Source organism: Herpailurus yagouaroundi, unplaced genomic scaffold, assembly GCF_014898765.1.
Source record: "Herpailurus yagouaroundi ecotype Mexico unplaced genomic scaffold, PumYag 165, whole genome shotgun sequence".
Classification (NCBI taxonomy): Eukaryota; Metazoa; Chordata; class Mammalia; order Carnivora; family Felidae; genus Herpailurus; species Herpailurus yagouaroundi.
In genome coordinates, this window is record NW_024412406.1 from 18,484,489 (window position 1) to 18,501,685 (window position 17,197).

A 17,197-nucleotide genomic window follows, 5' to 3' on the forward strand; every position below is an offset into this window, starting at 1 on the left:
TTTTGACCTCAAGACTTCTTACTTTCCCACAAAAGTTACAAAAATTAGTTTTCTTCCTAGATATTTTTGTTTATAAAAGGAGAAAAATGATACTTTTCTAAAAACAAATATTTAAAAACATAAATCAACCCATTTTTGACAGCTTTTCAGAGTGTTTTATAATGTAAAGATCAAACAATGTATCTAAATTTTACATCTGTAGTACCTTCAACATATTAAACATGAAATGTTGCTTTCTGCATAAACTTAAAAAAACAAAAATTTTCCATTGACTTAGTTTACAATCTTACTAAGAAATTATTCTAGGTAATCACCAAAATAATACCCTGTCTATATAACACATGTTCAATGAGATGAAAATATTGATACTGTCAAGAACCAATTCCAGAATTGATCATATCTGTATCATTACTAATGGACATCCTGCCCCACAGAACAGTCATCTTAATATTTAAGTCACATATCTACATAACAGTGATTTACGCCATTAAAAAAGAAACACAAAAAAAGGCTAACAAAGTCCCTGGGGAAACCAAACTCATCCAAAAGACAAAATAAAACTGAAAATACAGTAACACTAATCTTATTTTAAAGATTTAAAGTTGCTGCTGAGGGGCGCCTGGGTGGCTCAGTCGGTTAAGCGTCCGATGTCGGCTCAGGTCATGATCTCACGGTCCGTGAGTTCGAGCCCCGCGTCGGGCTCTGGGCTGACCGCTCAGAGCCTGGAGCCTGTTTCAGATTCTGTGTCTCACTCTCTCTCTGCCCCTCCCCTGTTCATGCTCTGTCTCTGTCTCAAAAACAAATAAACGTTAAAAAAAATAAAGTTGTTGCTGAAATGCGCACTGAGTAACAAGAATGGAATAGGAGGGGCGCCTGGTTGGCTCAGTCAGTTAAGCGTCCGACTTCAGCTCAGGTCATGATCCTGCGCTTCCTGGGTTCGAGCCCCGTGTTGAGCTCTGTGATGACAGCTCGGAGCCTGGACCCTGCTTCAGATTCTGATCTCTCTCTCCTCTCTCTGCCCCTCCCCAGCTTGCACTCTGTCTCCCAAAAATAAATAGATATTTTTAAAAATTTTAAATAAAAAAGAATGGAATAGTAAAGACAATTCACTTAATTAAGTACCAGTTAAGGTAACATCAGTGCAGGCAAGGGGGCTGATGGCATGGAACTGTTGGAAGTACAATTTAGATGGCACTACTGACATGCATGGATGACCAATGGGAAGTTTGAGAAAGACAAAGCCAACTTACTGAAAGTTCCAGCAAGGTCCTGTCCTATCATAGCTATCGTTGTGACAGAGGAAAAAAAACAAAACAAAACACACAGTGAAGAAAGAATGGAAAAAATTTTTTTTCCAAAATCAAGGGCATTATAAAATTTTAAATTAAAATTAGTATTTATTGATTTGTAAGTATCCAAATTCCTTCCAGAAAGTATGAAAAGTATTTCATTCAGAGCAAAAATTCAGTAGCAGCATTATTATTTTTACTGATCTTAAGTTTAATTCAACATCTGGTACAACTTAAATTATCCAAAATTCAATTATACTTCAAAAATTTACTACAGTAACTTTAGATAATTTTTAATATTATGATAATGTAAAACTATACCAACTATACCAGGACAAATGATTTAATAAAATGCATGAAAGAAAAATACACAGCTTGTATAAAAGTTGAAATACTTAGAATAAAATATTAGAAGAGCTAATTTTGTCCTAATGTGACTTTTCATAAAATAAATACACTGGTACTAGGAACCAGGATTCTCTCGGTTTCTTGCCAAAAAGGGTATAATAGTAAATAGACTCAGTCTATTTTCCACCATTTGTTTATATTCCAATGCAAAACATGTATTAAAAGCAGCACAGCAAAATAATAATCTTTAACTTTTTAAAATAAAAATCTCTATACTTTTACTAACAGATTTAATTCTTTTTCTACTAATTCTTGCCATAGTTAGAAAAACTGAAAGCAAAATTTCTATATTTTAATATAGTCACATACAGTGACACCAACAGGCCACACAATATACCTGTGTAAAGAACACTAAATCCAATATTCTGGCCAAGACTCAGCCACTCATGTTCCTGAGTAGAATGTCACTTTTTAAAAAGCGAGCATTTACTAAAGCTTTCTATTCATGCACCTAAATTGAGGCAGGGTAGGAAGAGAAGGTGAGGAGGGAACAGGGACAGGAAAGACATCAGAGAGACAAAGGGAGAGAAATGTGTGTCTCTCTCAAAATAACCTAAGAAGGTAAGTAATAGGATCCCCTGGAAAAACTATTCTTTAAGAAATCAATTACTGAGAATGAATAAAACATCACAATCGTTCATTGTTTAGAGTTACGCTTCAAATTACAGTGCCACACTACCAAATTTATCAAACATAATACTGTATCTGCATCTCGTTCTTAATGGCCATTTGAGAGCGAAAATTACCAAGAAGTTTTAACATCACATAGAATATGACATCACATGCTAGCATATTCCAGAATACTGAAGAGTAAGTGAACAAAAAAAGTGTTAGGTTTAACAGTTAGTTTTAGTATTAATCCAGGCACTTACCTTCACATGGCTCAGACACCAAAGACCACCAGACCACATGAAGTCCCACCAGCCTTCTCTTAGCTCCTCAAACTATAACTTCTGTCTTGCCTGTTCCAGAACCTATGCACATATTCTCTCTTCCACCAACTCCACCCCTTACCCCAACTGTGAAGAGCTGGCTCCTTCTAATCTTTACCTGTCATTCCTCCAAAGGCGCCTTCCAGACAAACCACCAATTATTATCCTGCCCTCTGCTATACTATGTTTTCCTTCACAGCATTTAGTACAAATTATATGTCTATTAGAATATTTACTTGTTAAATATCTCTCCGACTGAATCAAATCCCAATAAGGACAGAGATCATGTCTTTTTGGTCCACCATTGATCAACAGCCCCTAGAATAATGTAGATTTCAAATTTATTTGCTAAATAAAGATGGACTGTGACAAGTGGCTATTTTACTTCCAGATTTTGTCACGGGGTGTGAACTTTAGTAGAATTTCATTCATTACTTGTTTGTTTACAGAACATTACCTCTACAGTTCCAACAACTCCTAGCAACCCCAGAAAACAGGAGTGGGCAGGGTTTCCACAAGGAAAAAAGGTGGTCCAGGTTAAATTACCCAGAAGTCTGTCAGTTACAAAAGCTGAAAGTCCAACTTCTATACCCACTGCCAAGTGGCCCACCCCACTTTTTCTGGTAGTACTCAAGATTACCTTTAATTTTTTTTGCCTTAAGGTTTTTTCATATGTAATATTTACCACTCCAATAAGCTGCTTTTGGTTCCACATGTTTAACTCATTCAATTTAAAATTTATAAAAATGCACCCCCAAAGTGCTTTTGTAACGATTACTTTTGTAACTGTCAATAGATAATTCTGTTACTGCTTTAAGGAAAATTTTCCCTAGCAAAATGCTAAAATACAATATGTGCCTGAAGTTTTCAACCTCAGCTGCATAAGAAGCTCCTCATAAAACAAAACAAACAAAAAAACCCACAAATGTATGAAATTCTGATTTAGTGAGCTTTGAGTAGGACCTATATTCTTCAAAAGCTCTGTGTTTTTGCAGGGAAGGTGGGCATACAAAACTACTTTGCAAGATGGGGCCGGAGAATGAATATTTTTAAAGCTCCTGGTGATTTAAATATGCAAAAAGTATTGAGAACCACTGCAAATTATAACTTCTGCACCCCATTACTCCCAATCTTCCAGAGTTCACTGCTTTCTCCAGTTCCTCCATGATCTGAATTTTCTTTTGGTTTCATGAAGCTGGAATAAGTACTAGGAGGAAAAAAAAAACAAAACAACAACCTACTTTCTCTTTGTCTTAATCTGGGTTCCTACGCCCAAAGGGGCTATAATATCCAAATACACAAAATGCTTATGGCCAGAAGTGTGTAATTATGACTCAAGGTTGAAATGTACATATCTGAAAGGTATAAAAAGGCCAAGGAAAGTTTATTTTTCTTCAATTAAAAGTAAATGTGAAGGGTCTACCAGAATAAAGTAAAAAGATTCTGCACAGCAAAAAGAAACAAACACAACTAAAAGGCAACTCACTGAATGGGAGAAGATTTGCAAATGACATGTCCAATTAAGGGCAATCAAAATACGTAAAGAGCTGATACAACTCAATAACCAAAAAACAAATAGTCTAATTAAAAATGGGCAGAAGATGGGCGCCTGGGTGGCTTAGTCAGTTAAGTGTCCGACTTCAGCTCAGGTCATGATCTCACGGTCCGTGAGTTCAAGCCCTGCATCGGGCTCTGTGCTGTCGGTTCGGAGCCTGGAGCTTGCTTTGGATTCTGTGTCTCCCTCTCTCTCTGCCTCTCCCCCACTCACACTATCAAAAAATGAATAAATGTTAAAAAAAAAAATTTTTTTTTTAAATGGGCAGAAGATACAAACAGACATTTCTCCAAAGAAGATATACAGATGGCCAATAGACACATGCAAAGATGCTCAATATCACTCATCACCAGGGAAATGAAAATCAAAATTACAATGACGGGCACCTGGGTGGCTCAGCTGGGGTTAAGCGTCTGACTTTGGCTCAGGGGGTGTTAAGCGTCTGACTTTGGCTCAGGTCATGATCTCATTCGTTCGTGAGTTTGAGACCTTCATCGGACTCTGCACTGATGGCTCAGAGCCTGGAGCTTGCTTCAAATTGTGTGTCTACCTCTCTCTCTCTCTCTCTCTCTCTCTGCCCCTCCCCCGCTTGTGTACACACACTCTCTCTCTCAAAAATAAATAAATATCAAAAAATATATAAAAAGCTTAATTTAAAATAACTAAATTATGAAGGGTCTAGAGATGTTGTTTTGAGTCTAAAGTAGCCAACTCATGTCTAGCACTCACAAAACGAAGGACTGGGAAAGGCTATGGGGTTACAGGCAAGTCTCCTTCAAGTAACAAAGCAAAGCAACGCTTTGCTTTTTACACTTATTACCATATTTTATTCCCAGCCCAAAATTTATTGTGCCCATTAACTGGATTAAGGTGTAAATAAATGTGTTGGTCTCTGTTCTGATTTGTGACTCTGTAAGTCTAATTTATAAAATCAGGAGGTGAATTATTTGAATAGCAAGCAAGTTAATTTGCTATTCAACTGTCAGGTGCAATAATAATAATAAAATCACCACCACTAGCACGCTTTTTCTGTGCCCTAATTATGTACCAGTTATTATATTCAGAGCTTTACAAGGATTATCTTGTCTAACCCTCACGACAAAAAGTAATGCGCCCATCTTGCCTATCATTACTTGTCTACAAATATATGGGTCAGCTGGTAACAGTGAAAAGATGGTATGATCTGGAAGGAACTATACTGAACTTTAAGATTTCAGAGGTAAAATTGTTTTGAGGGTGACAGAGTCGAGGTGTTACCTATGAGTGTGGGAGGTAGAAAAGAAATGGAACTCAAAGTCAACAGGGATATAGGAAGTACAGAATATACATTGCTAAGTTTCAGACAAATCCTCCAAAAGACTGAAATCACCCAGAACATCAGAGGGACTGGTTTTGACTACCTAACTCCTGCTTCTGAATTGACCCAGGAATGTCCTATTCTCAAGTTTAATCCATTTCAATTTTTGTCTCCTGAATATGGCCCTAAAATGGTGTCTACTCTCCCGGGGTCCAACTGTGGTCTTCAGTTCCAGACTTTCTATAGAATTTACTCATGCTGGGCTCCTAGACAGTCCAAATATATTCCCTATCAAATCCTCAAATGAGCCAGAAAAATAGCAAAAATGAATTTTCAACTTTATTACTCTAAATTGCATGGTTTTTAAAATTCCACATTTTTACATTTCTGATAGATGTAGTTAAAAAATAATAGAGGATACAAAGGAATAATAGCAGATTTAAAATATCTAACTAGCACATAAAACACTCACTTTAATATTGACCTTGAATTTAAAAAGACTCAGTATGCTATAAAACCACCTGGAAGTTAAAATCTCATTATAAACAAATGTCTTCTGTCTTCCATTATATTCTCAAGTAGGTCACCAGTATTTCTCTGATCTTACTCTCCTATGTTTATCCACCTTTACTCAAATTCAGCTCCTGTACTATATCTAGTATTCTTAATCCTGCTCATACCCTTTAAGCGACTAATAACAATGAGAAAAAGAATCTCTCCAAGAAACTATACTTGGCTCTGGTATTTCAGCCCAGTAACTATCAAGGCAGATTTGGGTTGTTACTAAAAAATGCTAAATTATCTTCATCTCCTTCTATATATCTCTAGCTACATGAACATAAATGCTGTACCAAGTTCTCCTGCAACTAGGTTAAGTACACACATAAATGGACAAAAAGAAAAATTTTAATAGAACTGAGTAATCAGAAAAAAGTTAATAAGCCTCAGTTAACACAACAGTTATGGTTCCTACAATTAATGCTAAGCTTTAAACCTAGGACGGAGAAAGCACCTTAGAAGGCATCCACAGATACATCTAAAAATAAACTAGGGGAACAGAGTGGCTGTCCAGATAAGAAGGTATAATAACTAAAGAAAACAATGGTGGTACCTGAAGCCCCTCTCAAGTCACATAAGGCCATGCCCAAGGTCACCTGGGAATTAACAACTACTTGGCTTATGATATGCTTCTAAATCTTAGTATGTGTATTCTTAAGAAGGATAAATGTCTTAAAGAGCTTTAAAAAGCCTGAATAATCACTTCACAGAGGAAGTAAAATCAGAAAGACTTTACTATAGTTTTATTGTCTTTTATTGGTAGCAGCATCAATGGGGGAAAGGTTCTAAAATACTTTTAAAGCTGTCTTGCCTACTTGTATTTCTAATGCACATATTAATATAAAGTTCTGAAACATATAAAATATAGTACCTGAAACTGAACTCTCGGACACTGGATCAGAGATAAATTAGTACCAATTTTCCTTACGATACTTCGAGATGAACCATATGGCTTCCCAGACCAAAGTACCTGAGGAAATAGGAAAAACCAATTACAATTAAAAACCTTTAATTACAAAGGTAATAAAACTGTTACTACAAAGCACTGGACAGTTAATTTAACAAAATATTCACACATTAATTACAGAATCAGAATGCTTTAAATGTTATGGGAAATGAGCTAATATTTCTCAAGTAAAAGTTAAAAAAATGTATATATATATAGCTGGTTATAATTAACACAATAAGGTTTAATTTAAGGCATTATATAAAAAATACAGAAGAATAATAATTGTAAAACAGAATTACATTTGGAGTAAAAACTTCGCATTTTCACTATGTTTTCATACTATTCTGCAAAGGAAACTATTTTTATCATCTCTGCTGTATTTTTTAAAGTTTTAGAATTTTAAATACATATACATTTTTTAAAACCATGAGTGTTTGTTATAATGGACTTTTCAAAACAAATCCAAATCAGTACAAAGTTCAGAATCTGAATTTGTACCATTCAGGGTGCTTCATTTTTTGCTACACAAGAATGTCTGGTCAAGGGGGAGTGTGGGTTAAAATTCAGCTACACTGCATCTTCTTGTGAGGCCTTATCCCCAGGGAAAAGGTGTCTTTTCCCAATTTACACAAAGGTACTAGGTGGGCTTGTAGTGAGTGACCCTAATGAGCAGAATTTCTCAAATGAAATCACAATACACTCAGGACATTATGCTATGCTTAATGCAAAAACAAAAACAAACTCCCAAAGCAGAAAGCAAACAAAAAAAAAACACACATATAGAATGTTAAATCATTATAAAGTACCTGGAAACTTCTCCCCAAGTATATGATTTTTCCTTAAAGAGAAAAACTATCCGTTTTGAGTGCTATACTTGAAAGCCTGGGCAGAGAGGCAAAGACAGGTGGTATGCTATTAAAAGCAATTTAAAAAGAAAAGAATGAGAATGATATGATCATTATACTTAATTCATTAAATTTTAACATTCAATCATATCCTTAAACTAAATAATACCAAATCAGCTGGCATGTATTCTGAGCAACAGACACTGACCCCTTTTTAAAGTCACTCCATGGCCATTCTAATTTAAAGAATGGAATCACCTTAACATATGCAATATGACCAAGGAAGAAATAAAGTAAACAGCACTGGCTCCAACACATAACCCAAATTAGACATTTAAACCATTCTAAAAGCATGCACAACTTGTAAAATGAGCATAGAAGTAACCTGACTTCTTAGATTTTTAGCAACCAAATCCAATTACAGATAATAGTATGACTCAATGTGAGGATCGTGGGGGTATATATAATACCTCCAGAATATACCTCAGCTTTTATATAATTCACCACTAATATGTTCAGAGTTTCACCATCACCTGAGAGAGTTCCAGAAAGTATTAGAACCTACACTGGCTACCACAACCAGTAAAAACTGTAACTCTTGCTTTGGAAATGTAAACTGAAAAGATGGCACAGACTGGAAAATAGGTCAGTAGAAAGATAAGACTAGATCGATATTGAAATATGAATATTAAATAAAGAATATAAGAGGCAAAGCTACTGTGAAGCTTAGAAGAGAATTACCTGTAATTCAGGAATCCGAATCATTCACACCAATGATCATACAGAGGATTATCATACGAATAGTGTTAATAACACAAGAGGACTAAGAGAAGAAAAATATCTGACTAGAGAAAAATGGGAAGCATCACAGTTTTACAAATTCAACATAAGAGGCCAAGGAAAAATAAGTTCATGGACAAGTAATTCTAAAACCATATTTAAGCAAACTCTACCTTATACATGTTCACAGGTCTTAATCTTATAAAAAGAAATCCACAGGGCAATAGCAACTATACCATTCAATCATTCTCCTCTTGAATCTTGTATTTAGTCACAAGTCAAAACTCTCCTATGATGCCAGAGCAGTGGAACACTATTTATGCATCACAACGTGACAATTAAGAGTCTAAAGTTAACCTCCCATGCCTCCAGTAAGCAAGATCTTAACTGGAGATGAAGAGGACAAAAAGCTCACAAAGAAAAATTTGAAAAGGATTTGCCAAGGTCAGGGACTAATGTTTCTGCCAACTTTTAGCATTCCTTGCTATGCATGCTTCAGGGCTAAGTTTCAACTATTATCTTCCCATCTGCTTAATATCAGGAGGAAAGAATACCAGGTGACGTCTACAAGTGAAGGTGGCCAGAGATTCAGCTTTTACTTATAAGGACTAAGTAGACTACTCAGGATTTTTATACAAAGTTAAAGGAAATAAAAACAGATCGCTTTATGTGATTTTTTTCAAGTATATGCAGTAGACTAACAATGCTTTTCTGTTACCTGGGAATCGCATGGCACGTAGCACCAGAGATATGAAGAAAGGTCTATGTAAGCTAATGACTGGAATATTGAGAAAGAAGAAGAGTCATAAAACCTTTACTCAACTGTAGGAAAAAGTGAGGGGAAAGAGCAGCTAACTTTCAGGAACTCTAAAACTAGGTCCTACTTTATTTTTTCTATTCAGCCCTCATGGAGTGGGAGAAATTGTAAATGGCTGTGAAGAAATAATGAACAGATGGTACTGAAAAGTCACCATCTGTGCACTGGGAGACTGTAAGGCCCAAGTGTATCTATCTCCTACCCTAACTGGTGGCTGAACTGTTGTCTTGTCAGTATACTGGAGAAGGGAAGACTTCCTCTAAAGATAAATTGCCATTAGTATTTTTTCAGATGTAAGAGAGGGGGAAGGAGAACACTGCCACTGCTAGATACTTTGATTTAAGAAATAAAAATTCAATTCCATTAGAAAATTATTAAATAGTTATTAAACAGAAAAGCTCTGCTTTGCTTTATTTATAATGACTACTGACAAATAATCTAATCATGAATCTGTGTGCATGTGTGTTTGCATGTCTGGGTCTAGTAATGACAGTCCATAACATTTAGCAACAGTGTTTGAAAGTGATGACAGCAAGGAGGAGGATGACAACAAGAAAGCAATTTGTTCTTTTTTAACATTGTGAAATGCTATTGTAGAAGTGTTGAAGTGTGAGCTTGGAATCTGAAGCTATCATCTGTCTCATCATGATGACTGTACTCAAATTTTATGTGGTAATTCATCTGTTATAGACTAGTTTAATCTATATTACTATTTGAGAGGTAGCATTTAGCAGAAAAAGTACAAATTTAATTCTAAACAAACAGATTTTTCTCAAGATAAGCTATTTCATATTAACACAAAGGTCATTATTCTGAGGGCCACATATCCCTGAAATTACATGCAAAATTTTGTGCATACACAGTATTTTTCTGGAAGAAAGTCTGTATCATTAATCAAAATTTCAAGTAATCTAGGATGCAACACAGTACAAATCCTTAACTCCAAGGGAGCCAGTGGAAAATCCAAAGTGTGTATTGGGGAGAAGGGGTAGAGATAGGAAGATGAAACTCTATATACAATTTCAAAATCCCCAATTAAAGATAAGACTTTCCTCAAGTCTCTTTTCCTTACTCTAAACTCCTAGCCACATTCACCTTCTTCCTCCACAGCACAAAAGGAAAACAAGGTTATAATTCTTAAGTTATTACTGGAAATATATTACTAATGCAAATTAGTAATCTGCTAGAACTGTGGTTATACCTGTAAAACAAAAAATGTTTGGTGAACGTACACAATTTATGCAAAAGAACTAGGTATAGTGAACCAATCAGTGATAGCTATTGCATACAGTGGTGCTGATATGTACAGTGAAATACAAAGAGCTAATCATCACCGGTTGTTCTAATGGCAAAAACAAATCCCTAATCTCAAAGCTTCTTTTTTTCTTTTTAAGAAGATAAAACATGTAAAGATGAAGGTAGTTTCTGCTCTTGGAATACTTTGATTAGTATCAAGTTCATTATCCAACCAATGGGAAAATATGTATTTATTACTAAAAGAGGGACTAAAAAGTTTTATTTTCAGATGTCCAAAAGCAAAATCTTGGTAGACTATACACTTCCTTACACTTAGGCAGCACACTAAGAGGTCTTAGAAACGAAATAACTCCCAAGGATCAAACTGCTTTATGTTAGAAAAAAGACTTGTTTTTATATAGATTTTCAATTAAGTCATTAAAGTTGATGATTATACACTACATACAAAAACAATTTTGGGGGTCTCCAGGGTGGCTCAGTCAGTTAAGCAACTGACTCTTGATTTCAGCTCAGGTCATGGTCTCACGGTTTGTGAGATCAAGCCCCACATCGGGCTCTGCGCTCACAGCATAGAGCCTGCTAGGGACTGACTGACTCACTCTCTCTCTCTCAAAATAAACATTTAGAAAATAAAATCTTGTTCAGTTACTATTAATAGGAAGAGCCCTTAACTGTGATTACAATACAGGGAATAAGTTAATGTTCTGTTACCTGGTCCATTTTTTGATGAAAGGCACACATTTTACCCCTCAAATGAACAAAGCTAAATTAAACGAACAAGCTAAAGAAAGTGTGTTTGTTATCTGTTCCTGAAACTAAACACTTTGGCTTCATCAGCATTAGTCACATTCACCTGACCTGGGCCAGGAATGGGGGTGAGTGACAGAGCAAAACTATGGAAAACTAACCATTACTGAATGTAGCTATAGTATGTACAAGCCACTGAAGTAGCTGTTTTACATACAGTCCTTTAATCCACAGGCTAACTCTAGAGGAGTGGTTCCTATCTGTAATTTGTAGATGAAGAAAGTAACTGGCAGAGACCAATTTCAGACCCGGAGTTGTTTGAATCAAGGACCTATATCTTTCCTCTAAATTACACTTTTTAAAAAAATTATCATTTTTAAGTAATCTCTATGCCCAACGTGGTGCTTGAACTCATGACCCTGAGATCAAGAGCTGCATGCTCTTCTGACTGAGCCAGTCTGGCACCCCGCCACTAAACTGTAATTCTTACTAAAACTGGAAATAAATAAGAAACATAAATTATAAAGCGTGACTTCTTGGGAATTATAAGTTACGAAAGCTTCCCATCTTTCTGAAAGCAACAGAAATTATTTTGCTGTCGGTACTGAAATGTTAATCTACTCTATACAGCCAAATGGTGGTAAGTAACAAATGAGAAACACAGTATATAGCTACTTTAAGTGAAGTCCAAAACAGAGAAAGATGTAACTGAAAAAGATGAAAATAGTATTAACTTCACAAACCATTTTCCTACTGCTTATCCTCAAACTAATAATCTTAAAATTATGCAGATATTTAAAAAGGTATTTTTATTTGGTTCTTTGCTTTTTATCTCCAAAGAAAATAGATGTAATGTTGAGGGGTTGGGGGATTTAAAGTTTAACTTTCCCTTAATAAGACATGAGAAAACACAAAATAAAAACAGGAGCAAAAGTAGTGTATTAAAAAGTATACCCATAATCAATTTATGTAACCTGCCTATATCTTTAACAAACAAAATTTAATTTCACATTACAGATGAAAAACATTGAATTTGAAAATGAAAAACAAATATTCCACAAAATACACCTAGCAGAACTACTGCTCTAATAACTTTACACTGGATCTAAAAATAAAAAATATGTATCAGTAGAAAACACTTCAAAAATCAAGATCAGAACTAACCTCTCTGGCATAGAATATTATACTAATTTTTTCTTCATATCTACAGTTGTTATATTTTCAGAGACATGACTTACCTTTTACTTTAAACAGTTGTATGATAAACCACATTATAACAGCATTCAATATTAATAATTCTACACACAACATTCAGGGTTGTCAAGTGTTAGCCAAACATATTTTATTCATTTATATATATATATATGTATGTATGTATTTCTTTCCTCACTACTAACAAATGCATTGCCCTTAACAGTCACATGAATGTTGGTACATTTTCAATAAAATTTCAATAAAATTTTCATTTTAACCCAGAATGTTACTCTAGTACTTAGGATGCTAGGTAAAGATTCACTTCTATGACTAAAATAAACATATTGAATTTAAAATGTTGGTCATATATAGATTTATTTCACTTTCTCAGAAAAAAATCTTAAAACATACAAGTGTCTGGATTTTAAAAATTAATTTGGAGCACTCACCGATTGCATGCTTACTCCAACCTGTTGAAAAACCATCCTAATTAGGCGCTTAATCCAGCCAAGCATTTAGATGGCAAAGTCTCTCCAAATTTGCATTTCAAGTACTCCAGGCATACATAGCAGCACATGGTCCAATAAGCACACTAAAATTTTAAAATGCAAATACTAAAATGAAATAATTGTTATTTAGAATCTTTGCTGTCTGCAACATGTCTCACAAAGTCTAGTCTAAAACATTTTAAAACTTTGCATGTAGTTTACTTAAGAGAAAACAAATTTTGTTGTGATCAGCTTTAAATAAATAGTACAGTATTTTTTTAATGATTTTTTTTTTCCAGCCAGGTTTCTTAGTTGGAAGCAATAAAAACCCACTATGAGTAATTTAAGTAGAAAATATTTTTATGAAAAGATATATAGTAGATAATAATGTATATAACAGATAACTGATATATACGCTACACAGAGCCAGGAAAGACATCCAATACTGGGGCAGAATTGGTCCTGAGAAGACATCACTGCAACTGCTACTGCCCCCCCCCCCCCCCCCCCCCGCCCTCCCAGAATAGAACAGTCTGCCAGTTCTCACTTTTCTGCCTCACTGGCTCCTGAGTTGCTGTCCATACTGATGGCATTTGCTTGGCCAAATCTACCTGACTATAGTTACAGATTCTGCCTCCTACCAAATCCATAAAGGAATTCCAGAAATATGGAACAGGAATTCAGATGCTACAGGGTCAAAAATGACAAAAGTCCTTCCACACTTCTGGCACTATATAACCCCTGCCACTCACCTCCTTCTTCCCCATCAATATACTATATATCTGATAGAATTTTTCAGAGAGAGCATGGGAGTGGGTGAGAGGGGCAGAAGAAGAGAGAAAATCTTCAGCAGGCTCCACGCTGGCACAAGGCTTGATCCTACAACTCTGGGATCTTGACCTGAGTCAAAATCCAGAGTCTGATAATCAACTGACTGAACCACCCAGGTGCCCCTCTGTCTGATAGAATTAAATTGTTAAATCGTCATACAGCCTAAACCAGTCTGCTGAAAGTGTTGGTCTCCAGTGAAACAGTTTGAACAAAACTATGTCAATGTACTGCTTCCTCATCAAAGCAGTCTTAATTAAAAACAAACAAAATGGCTGAACAAAACAGTTCGGTGTACTATTACTAAGTACTTGGTATTACTAAGTAGACTTAGTAATATATTTGATTTACACTCTGATGCAAGCTCATCCCATTACAGACCACAAAAAGAGTTTATGGTCTACACTTTGAAAAAAACTTTATGAATAATTGGGGGAGGGGGAGATAAACGGTGCCACAAATATACCAGACATTGGGTGAAACATGAACTGAAAAGAGCCAGGTCCTAATGACAGATGAAAGTATGTAATAATTCTAAGCACTGGCAGAAATATATAATTTATTGATAACTGTGAAATGGTCATGACTAGAACTTTGGTGAGACAGAGACACAGATATATTTTAATGTTACCAATATCTATTACTGCTTGTAAGAATGCCATACTCTGAGAGTTAATGGGAAGAAAAACAGCAAAGGTCCAAAAATAATGTCAAAGCTGGGGGGGAAAAAAAACAACTATCTGGGAGAAAAAAAGATGGTTTTATGTCAGATTTGAAAACCTATCACTTTTATATATACATACGTATTTTTTTACCTTTTTTTTTTAAGTAGGCCTCATGCCCAATGTGGGGTTTGAACTCACAACCCTGAGATGAAGAGTCACATGTTCTACCAACTAAGCCAGCCAGATGTCTCTAAGATGAAATTTTTTTAAGTTTTACTTATTGGGGCGTGTGGGTGGCTCAGTCAGTAAAGTGTCAGACTAGATTTCAGCTCAAGTCATGATCTCATAGCTCATGAGATTGAGCCTTGCTGTTAGCACAGAGCCTGCTTGGGGTTCTTCCTCTCCCTCTCTCTGTCCCTCCCAAGCTCACACACACATGCATCCACTCTCTCAAAGTAAACTTTTTAAAAATCCTATTAAAGTTTTATTATTTTTAAATTTTTTTTAACATTTATTTATTTTTTTTTCCACGTTTTGTTTTTGTTTTTGTTTTTTTTTGGGGGGGACAGAGAGAGACAGAGCATGAACGGGGGAGGGGCAGAGAGAGAGGGAGACACAGAATCGGAAACAGGCTCCAGGCTCCGAGCCATCAGCCCAGAGCCCGACGCGGGGCTCGAACTCACGGACCGCGAGATCGTGACCTGGCTGAAGTCGGACGCTTAACCAACTGCGCCACCCAGGCACCCCAAACATTTATTTATTTTTGAGACAGGGAGAGACAGCATGAATGGGGGAGGGTCAGAAAGAGAGGGAGACACAGAATTTGAAACAGGCTGCAGGCTCTGAGCTGTCAGCACAGAGCCCGATGCGGGGCTTGAACTCACGGACTGCGAGATCATGACCTGAGCCGAAGTCAGGCGCTCAACCGACTGAGCCACCCAGGCACCCCAAAGTTTTATTATTTAAGTTATCTCTACACCCTTTGTGGGGCCCAAACTAATAACCCCAAGATTAAGAGTCGCACACTCTTCTGAGTCAGTCAAGCAACCCAGCCTATCACTTTTTTAAAATGTAACTTACACAGAAAAGTACACAAATTTTAAGAGTCCAACTTGATGAATTTTTAGGTATATATAGACCTGTGTAGCCACCACTCAGATCAAGAGCCCCAGGACCCCAAAAGCCCCCATTCTAACCACTATTCTGACTTTTAAAAAAATGTTTACTTATTTTGAGAGAGAGACAAGGTGCCTGGGTCCCTCAGTCAGTTAAGCGTCTGACTTCAGCCCAGGTCATGATCCTGGGGTTCATGGATTCAAGCCCTGGCATCGGGCTCTGTGCTCAGACCTCAGAGTCTGGAGCCTGCTTCATATTCTGTGTCACCCTCTCTCTGTCCCTCCCCCACTCGCATGCACAAGGAAGAGAGAGAAACCCAAGCAGGCTCTGCCTTGTCAGCACAGAGCCCAATGCAGGGATCATCAGTCTCACAAACCTCAAGATCATGACCTGAGCCTAAATCAAGAGTCAGACGCCCAGCTGATTGAGTCACCCAGGCGCCTCTACCATTATTTTAACTTTTATGAGCATTTATTAGTTTTGCCCACTCGATGTATTCTTTTGTGTCTGACTTCTTTCATTTAACAATGTCTGTGAGATTAATTCACATCCTTTGTAAATCAGTTATTTTTCGTTGCTGTTAGTACTATACCACAATTTACTTACCCAATTTACTGTTCATGAATATTTGGGTTGTTTCCATTTTTTATCTATTACAAATAAAGGTGCTAAAATAATTCTTGCACATAGCATAGAAAGGTACACATAAAAACTCATTTCTCTTGAGGATATGCTCAGAAGTAAAACTGCTACATCACAAGATATACAGACAGTCCCAACTCACAAATGGTTCAACTCATAATTTTTTGACTTTACAATAGTGTGAAAGCAAATACACATTCAGTAGAAAACACATTTCAAATTCTGAATTTTGATCTTTTCCTGAGCTTTCAATATACGGTCGATACTCTCACGTGATGCTGGGCAACAGCAACTAGAGCTCCCAGTCAGCCACGTGATCACAGGGTAAACACCTCATAGACTTATAGCCATTCTGAAACCATACAACCAATCTGTTTTTCACTTTTAGAGTGGTATTAGGTGATTTTGCCCATCTGTAGGCTAATGTGTTCTCATCACATTTAAGGTAGGCTAGGGTAAGCTATGACATACAGTAAGTTCTGTGTACTAAATGCATTGTAGACTTACGGTATCTTCAATTTATAATGGGCTTATTGAGACAAAACTCCATCATCAGTCCAGGAAGATCTATATAAATAAAATATATGGCTACATCTTTAATAGAAACTAACATCTTTCCAAAGGACACTCTCATAAGCAAGTAAATGAGAGAGTTCTAGCTGTGCTACAATTTTTGTCAATACTTGCTTCGTGTTGTTGGTATTTTTTTTTTAACGTTTATTTTATTTTTGAGACAGAGAGAGACAGAGCATGAACGGGGGAGGGGCAGAGAGAGAGGGAGACACAGAATCGGAAACAGGCTCCAGGCTCCGAGCCATCAGCCCAGAGCC

General features: G+C 36.3%; 1 protein-coding gene across 2 annotated transcripts in view; it reads right to left on the reverse strand.

Annotated features, from left to right (window-relative positions):
* MTFR1 (mitochondrial fission regulator 1) overlaps positions 1-17,197 on the reverse strand; it is a 63,153-nt gene that overhangs the window by 27,223 nt on the left and 18,733 nt on the right. The window contains exons 2-3 of one of the 2 annotated variants that reach the window (XM_040487703.1): positions 13,078-13,220; positions 6,911-7,009 (exon numbers count right to left, since the gene is read on the reverse strand). In XM_040487703.1, coding sequence (XP_040343637.1) covers positions 6,911-7,009; positions 13,078-13,143 — 165 coding nt within the window. In that variant the 5' untranslated portion in view covers positions 13,144-13,220. Of the gene's footprint in view, positions 1-2,569; positions 3,147-6,910; positions 7,010-13,077; positions 13,221-17,197 lie in introns of those variants that run through there. The other variant, XM_040487704.1, reaches the window with a different exon arrangement.